The 7967-nt window shown below is 37.3% G+C and overlaps 1 protein-coding gene across 2 annotated transcripts; it reads right to left on the bottom strand.

The window, feature by feature from the left end:
• Nucleotides 1–3026: 3026 nt before the first annotated feature.
• On the bottom strand, nucleotides 3027–7306 carry fam78ba (family with sequence similarity 78 member Ba). 2 transcript variants are annotated; one of them, XM_048164800.1, is made up of 2 exons: nucleotides 5751–7306; nucleotides 3027–4236 (listed from the first exon to the last, which is right to left on the bottom strand). In XM_048164800.1, the coding sequence occupies exons 1-2, from the start codon at nucleotides 6083–6085 to the stop codon at nucleotides 3714–3716; spliced, it is 858 nt and encodes a 285-aa protein (XP_048020757.1). In that variant the 5' UTR covers nucleotides 6086–7306; the 3' UTR covers nucleotides 3027–3713. The 2 variants fall into 2 exon arrangements, with proteins under 2 accessions (XP_048020757.1, XP_048020758.1); XM_048164801.1 differs by having other exon boundaries at nucleotides 5650–5892.
• Between the last annotated feature and the right edge of the window lie 661 nt (nucleotides 7307–7967).

Here is a 7967-nt window from a genome sequence, read left to right as displayed (position 1 = left end):
CCTCATTTCTTGTTTTATGAAATCTTGAAGCAAAACCACTTATTTGCTGCTGGTGTTCATGCATTTTCAGATACCAGGTTCATACATTTTAATGTATCTTTATTTAGAATATCATCTTGAGGACGAATATGGCTTTGACAGAGATACAGAAGATGTAACTGAGAAATGATAGAGGGAGATGAGGTGAGGTATTTATCATATTACAGAGAAGGAACCTCATATGATCTATTCGACCTTCGTCTAGATCAGTGCTCCGAGCTTTAGACATACTGCATGCATCTCCACTTCCAACAAAAGACTATTATTTCCTTTGAAAGTGATTTAGGCGAAGCGTCAGGCGTGAGTAAATGCTCTGTTAGATTCAAGAGTTAGTTATTATTTCTGCTGTATGTCCAGACTGGATATCACCTCTTCGTTTCAAACCAGTCAAATTGAATGCATAATTAAACAATGCCATTCACTAAATTAAAAGCATGCAAATAATGAATAAAACTATCAAGTAATTTATAAGTAGTAAATTTAGTAAATTTAGCAAACAGTTTCTCATGAAAGCAACAGCCACACACTTATACTGTCTTCATGTTGGTTGGTCCCTCCATTGAGCAATTTCCTCAAGAGAAAGATGACTAAAAAATTATTTTTATCAAATTGTGATTTTTTTTTTTCTTCTTACTTTGTAAACAACTGACTATCAACTGCTAGTTTTATAAAAATCTTTATTTAAATATTAATTTGCATTCCGTGCAAATTAATTAATTTGGTTATTGTATAATTATTGGTATTTAAACAGCCCTGTATATAATTTTTTGTGACACATGCTACTTTATTAGCAAAAGCATGGTTTTGGAAATCTAAAAACTATAGCAAGGAGGGATTTATTTTTCATAAAAGTTGATGATTTTGTCATCCTAATCAAAAGCAAACTATTTCACCATTATGTTTGTGATATTGGCTATTATATTTGATAATATGATACTGATATGTGCTGCATTAAGCATGACTGACCTTAAAAGGGATAGTTCAGCCAAAAATGAAAATTGTCGTCATTTACTCAACCGTATGTTGTTACAAACTTCAAAGACTTCAATTTTTTTTCTGTAGAACACAGGAAAAAAAAAATTGAAATATGTTTTTTTTTGTACATAAAATGAAAGTCAAGGGGGTCCGATATTGTTTTAAACCCTGTTGACTTTCATTGTACAGACAAAAAATATCTTTATTTTGTGTTCTACAGAAGAAAGGAAGTCATACAGGATTAGAATGACATAAGGGTGAGTAAATAATGAAGGAATTTTTTTTTTATCCCTTGACATTTGTAATGGAAACTCCATTTCATCTGTGTCATAATTACCCAAGGAGTATCAGTGGGAGAGGACGGAGTGAGACAGCTTGAGAATAGAGAGAGGAAGACAGGGGACGTGGAATGGCACAGATGGAGTGAGTATGGCATGTGACTAATCTGGTGAATGCCTATGGTGCAGCACCCACTGCGTAAACTCAAATGGACTCATGTGCGAGTATAAACAAACTCCTATCGACTCTCCGGTGCCAGGATGTGTCTGATTGGATGAACGACCCCACTGCATCCTTTACATTACTAGATAAACTCCACCTCAACTGGTGGACGTCTTCATGCACTCTGTGGTCTTTTTTTTTTTTTTTTTTTTTTCCTTACAGAATGTAAAAGATATTTGCTAGCATTTGAAATGAAGTCACAAGTCTCAATCGACTGATAGAAGTTTCAAAGAGTTTTGCTGGTTGTCCTACAAAGCAAAAGTGTTTCCTGCAATTGGTTCTTTTGATTCCTCTGCTTTCACTGTGTGTGTTATGGGACCAAACATTCAATCTCTTTCATGCATTATATAGCTTCTGTCCTGAAAATTTAGGGCTCTGTTGCAAAAAGACCCTTAGTAATAATTGTATTATCACTAAGGGTTTTCTTAAAGTGATAGTTCACTGAAAAATGAAAATTCTGTCATCGTTTACTCTTCCTCATGTCGTTACAAACCTGTTTGACATTCTTTTCTCTGTGGAACATGGAGATATTTTGAAGAATGTGTTCAGCTGGTTTTTCCCCATATTTCTAAAGTCATTATATTTGGTCACATGACATGCAAGAGCCATTGAAGTTTTGAGGTTTGACATTTGTTCACATTTGTGACCCTGGACCACAAAACCAGTCATAAGTCGCATGGGTATATCTGTAGCAATAGGCAACAGTACATTGTATGGGTCAAAAAATCATTAGGATATTAAGTAAAGATCATGTTCCATAAAGATATTTTGTAAATTTCCTACTATAAATACATCAAAAAACTATTTTTGCATGTTATAAGACTGCATTTGGACAACTTTAAAGGCGATTTTATCAATATTTAGATTTTTTTGCATCCTCATATTCCAGATTTTAAAACTGTTGTATCTCGGCCAAATATTGTCCTATCTTAACAAACCATACATCAATGGAAAGCTTATTTATACAGAAGTGGATTAGGGCCAAGCAATAATAAAAAAATAAAACCATCTCGAGATTAAAGTTGTTAAATTTTGAGAAAAAAGTCGTTAAATTACAAGAAAAAAGTCGAGATAAAATGTTGAGAATAAAAACATTAAATGTTGAGAATAAAGTCATTAAATTTCGAGAAAAAAGTCGAGATAAAATGTTGAGAATAAAGTCATTAAATTATGAGAATAAAGTCAATAAATTACGAGAAAAAAGTCATTAAATTACGAGAACAAATTCGTTAAATTATGAGAAAAATGTTACATTTCAAGAAAAAAGTCAATATAAAATGTTGAGAATAAAGTCATTAAATTACGAGAAAAAAGTCGGTAAATTATGAGAACAAATTCGTAATTTAACAACTTTTTTCTCATAACTTAATGACTTTATTCTCAACATTTTATCTCGACTTTTTTCTCGAAATTTAACGACATTTTTCTCATAATTTAACGAATTTGTTCTCGTAATTTAACGACTTTTTTTCTCGTAATTTAATGACTTTATTCTCAACATTTTATCTCGACTTTTTTCTTGAAATTTAACAAGTTTTTTCTAGTAATTTAACAACTTTAATCTCAAAATGGTTTTATTTTTTATTATTGCTTGGCCCTAATCCTCTTCCGTAGGTTTGCGTTGCTATTTTTGATGTAGTCTATGTATGCATGTGTTGATCAACGATTCACTTTTAGAGTAAGTAAGGGTTATATTATCATTCAAAGTGATCATTTTGACCGAGAGGACTTGAAATATATCAGTTCAGTTGTCCTGATTAATTTTATAGCACATTTGTGTCCTATTTTGAAATTTACATTTTGGACCCCATCGACTGTCATTGTATGGACAAAAACAGCTGGAACATATTTCAAAACATCTTTTTTTGTGTTCCACGGAAGAAAGAGTTTGTAACGACATGAGGGTTTGTAAATTTTTGTGTGAACTATTCTGTAAACTTAAGGGATTTGTTCCAAGTGGCTGCTTATTTAGTACTAGTTACTCCCAGTCATTTGAAAACCGACCAAGTACTTTGAAGTTGAAAAGTAGTCAAACTTCATGGTGCACACAGAGAATTCCCTTCTCGACAGTCTAGTTCCGAGGAATTGAGACACCCTACAAAGCTGGCAATCCACAGAGCAGCTTGCGATTTCATAAAATCCAATGTCCAAACAGTGCATGAAGTCTTCAATGTCCTTTAGGCACTGTCAAGACAACTCTATTTGGGTGGTATAACCACCAGAGGTTGTCCCCTCCGGGGCCTCCACATCAGCACCTGGGCATCATTGGCATTGGGCCTGCCCAGCGCGTTGGGCGGGATAGGCTCATTGTTACTGAGAATGTGCGGCTGTTCCTGATGCGGTCGTCCCATCAGTTTGGCACGAGAACCAAGCGGCATGGAAGGATCCACCTCAATGTCTACACGCATACGCCAGCGTACTGTCTGAAGAACAATACGCTCTTTGGTGTCTGCGTTTAGTGCCACCAGCCAGGTGATGAAGCTCTGGTCTCGGGTGATATGTGTGAGCATGGGCGTGTTGCTGTTGCTGATGGGCACTGCCCAAGTCACACTGGGGTAGAAGTTGTCATTCATGCTCACCGTTAGCCTGGACGGCTTGGATGTGGGACCTGAGAGGGTCACTGTTTCGGTAGTGTTACCATACCAGGGATAACTGACGCCGTCAGAATCGCTTATGGCCTTTACCCGTCCTTCCCGAAGCTCGGGTAATTCCCAGCTGGACCTGTGGAAGGAAAAGAAGGTGAGTGGTCAGAAAGGACAAATGAGGCATGAGTCCAAAGAGCGGCAGTTCCTTAATACATCAAACGAGCGATGGTGAAGGTGGGTGAGAGGACCTGCTCAGTACAAAGTGCCTCATACAAATATGGAAAAACAGTGATTAAAAGACACAGGGCTGTGAATTAAATATTCATGAATGTGTTTTTGTTCTCAGTTAGCCTTCCCACTCGTTTTAATTATCTCTTCCTAAGCTTTCCTTCTCAGCTTCTCTCCTACTCTCAAGGTCTACTTTTTTGCCCTGGATTTTAGGGTTAGGTTTAGGGCTGGGATTGGGGCTTGAAAACATAATTTCTCTCAGATTTTAGTGGTTGTTAATGGTCTTGGTTAGAGATAGCTTTAGGACAATGTTTGAAATGTTGTTTTTTGGAACAACAAACGATCCAGGAACACATCCTACTTGGTAAAACCATGTCCAATACATTAAAGTTAATTGGGCAAAATTCTGAACTGAAGAATTGCCTACCTTTCAGTTCGTTAGTGTAAGTAATGACAGGAAGAGCAATTTACTCCATTGCAATTTAAAGAAATTCAATATAGGTAGTACATTGTGGGTTATGACTGACTGTTCGCAAAGACCCGCCCCCTTTAGTTACTGTTGCTATGTCCGACAAGCCATGTCGCTCTCATGCCGCACATTCTCAAAAATAAATTGCGTAGCAAAGAGGACACTGGTAACGCGTCGACAGACAAGACAGAGCAGGTTACTTTTGATATGAAACAAAGTCTCAGATTTCAAATTTTGTAATTTTTTAAAGAAATTTAAACAATAAATACCGTTTTGTGGCTCTTTAATGTGTCGTTACAGATCGCTGTAGCGCCTCAGTTCAAGCGGCTCATGAACCGATCATCTCTTCCTACTAGTTAATCTATAGCATCAAATAAACATGAATGAACATCAGAAGGAATGTTGTTTCAACCGCGGAAAGACGTCCGTAGTACACACCATTTTTCAAGTTCAAGTCCATCGACATGCTTTGTCGGACATAACAGCATTTTGATTGGTTAGATCGCCTGTCAATCAAACTCCCTGCGAAGGGTCAAACCTTCATACTTCAAAACTTTAGAAACTTGTTAAAATCTTTGAAACAAGGTTTTGTCAAGCCAACATTTATCTTTCAATAGTTTTCAAAAATACAGTGATATGAAATTCTTTGAATTGCAGATTATTTTACTTCTTTGCAATCCTGGTTGCTAGCTAGGCCTACTTCAAATCAAATTCAGGAACTGAATCTGAGTTTTGAAAGCATTCTCAGTTCAATTCTAAATGGTAGAAACAGCCCTGCAATAATTATTACATACTAAGAAAATATTCAATAAAGATATTTAGAGATGTCAAATTGCACAAAATGATACTCACTTATTTGTCGACCACTGATGACCACAAACTCAACAGAACGACCAATAAAACATATTGACACTTGAGCTTGTCGTTGTTTGTTTGGATTATTGTTTACTCACATGCCAATATCACCATATGTATTGAAGAACTCCATTTGGGTGCACGCCTGAATCCAGCCCACAGTCCATGTTTCGTTTCTGGGAACCGGGGGCATCACAATCCCAGCCGAAGCTCTGAAGTATGGGGTCTTGTATCGCAGGACAATGGGCGAATTCTCCTCAATGATGGTCGGGCATTGGTCAATGGAGGCTGAGACCTCATAGACCACTATGTTCTCCCGTCGGATGCGGGGCTTGCAGGCGATGCTCTGAATGCAACCCATGGTCCTGCTTATTAGGGGTGTCAATGTGGCCAATGACGGAAAAAAGAGGATATATTTAAGCAATATATTCATTGGCACTTTTTGCAACCCTTGAAACGCTGACAGATCCTCTTCTTCATTTCCAACTCAATATTTCCTCGATAAATCCTCTGGGTGAAAGCAATAAAAAGCATGTCTGCTATAAAAAAGACATGTTTTGTTGCATTTCAGAGTACCCGTGTTTTTTCTAGTACATCTTTGAGACAAATGGAGATGTGTAACAGGAACACAGCGGTGTTGTGGAACTACGGGTGTATGGATGATCCGTGTCGCCTGTTTCTGAGGCGCTGGAGTGCCGCACTGCCCTTGATGCTCGTCCCCAGCAGATGTGATCCGGCCTCCACCGAATTGGACACCCGGTGTGCGCCTGTTTCAAGTCCTCCTTCCAAATTACGCGTCCGGCTGTATATCTGAGCCCTTTGATCCTGGTTTTTCTGCTAGGCGCGGGCATGTCAGTGCTGAAGAGGGAGCCGGTGCTGCATAGAGAGTGTGTGTTTGTTATATTTCCTCCAGGTAAACGACCTACCCAACATTTTGTTGATGCTGCTCCTTTTGAAAAGGGAGAAGCGACACACAAACGGATCCAACCAAGGAGGGATTCAGTACATCTGATTTAGGCTACAATGCAAACTTGGGTCACCTTTACAAACGCAACGACTGTCATGGGCATCACTGGACTAATTTTGTTTTTTTCCTTTGTGTGTTTCCATCCCTTACATCCATAGCGAAGACACCCTGTGCAAATCTTTGGAGAACACAAAGATAATGACAATAATAGTAATAATAAACACAGCGAATACAATCACCTTGCAACATCATATAGCGCAGTGATTTTTAAATATATTCCTCCAATGAAAAACAGCAGAGCATCTTAACGCAGACATGTGCTTATATGGTCGCTGTTCAGTTGCAGTGAGGTGCTGATCAGTGTTGCCAGATCGCGCAAGAAAAACAAGCGACGTGGTCTGGTTTACATAAACCTAGAATAAGTACGGCTAATTTGCAAATTATTATTTTTGTAATAATAATAATAATAATAATAGAATTAACAAATACAATCTAAGTAAACTAACAATTATCTTGTGTTTATGAATACTATTTAATAGGCTATTTAAATATGCACCTTAACACAGGCTAAACAATACTAAATAAAAAATATATTTTTGTTATAACAAGTTTACCTGGTTAAATTATGTAAATAGTAAAATAACAAGTCAATAGAGTACCTCAGAGATGACATGTTTTTGTAGGCCAACCCAGAAGTTAGCGCCGCACGGGTTCCCTCAATCGAAAGCCTATGCATTTTTCCCATAGACTTTTGGAAAATCGCAAAAAAATAAGCTCTGTGTTTAACAAAGGGTTATGACACTTACACGTTTTGTCTATCAAGATAATCTTTACAAGTTAACACAACATTTATACATTTTGAAGCCTAAATAAAGTCGTCAGATATAAAAGGCTAACAGTATACTGTTAGCCTTTAGGCTATAGGCTATAGGCTATAAACGGACTACAGCACACCATGGTCGCAGATCAATGTCATCACCACCATGCGTTCTCAAACTTTATTTAAAAAACAACTTTATTTAAAAACATGCTCGCTGATTATGATCTGCGCTGTTTATGAATACTTATCCACTTTTTCATGAGAAATGCTGTCCAAATGTCCTGTTTGTCATGATGATGTCTAACGTCCCCGTTGTTAGCAACCGCCGTTTTTAAGACACAAATAAAGATTTTAAAAAAATCACAAGCGGGTTATAACTGGTGTGTTTTATGTCATAGATCAAAACGTGAACATATTTAGAGGCTTTGTTTACCACAGACCTTATTTCAGGCAATTTAGCAAAAACCCATTCAAAAAACCCAAGGTGCGTCCCAATTCGCGTACTTGTGCACTATTCTATGACGTTTT

Source organism: Megalobrama amblycephala, linkage group LG17 (assembly GCF_018812025.1).
Source record: "Megalobrama amblycephala isolate DHTTF-2021 linkage group LG17, ASM1881202v1, whole genome shotgun sequence".
Taxonomy (NCBI): Eukaryota; Metazoa; Chordata; class Actinopteri; order Cypriniformes; family Xenocyprididae; genus Megalobrama; species Megalobrama amblycephala.
Note: the sequence above shows the minus strand (reverse complement) of the source record. Positions and strands in the feature narration are given on the sequence as shown.

Coding starts and splice junctions, on each gene's coding strand:
- fam78ba (XM_048164800.1), bottom strand. CDS start 6,085: ATGAATATATTGCTTAAATATATCCTCTTTTTTCCGTCATTGGCCACA. Junction 4,237..5,750: donor ACATATGGTGATATTGGCAT/GTGAGTAAACAA, acceptor TTCCTTCCACAG/GTCCAGCTGGGAATTACCCG.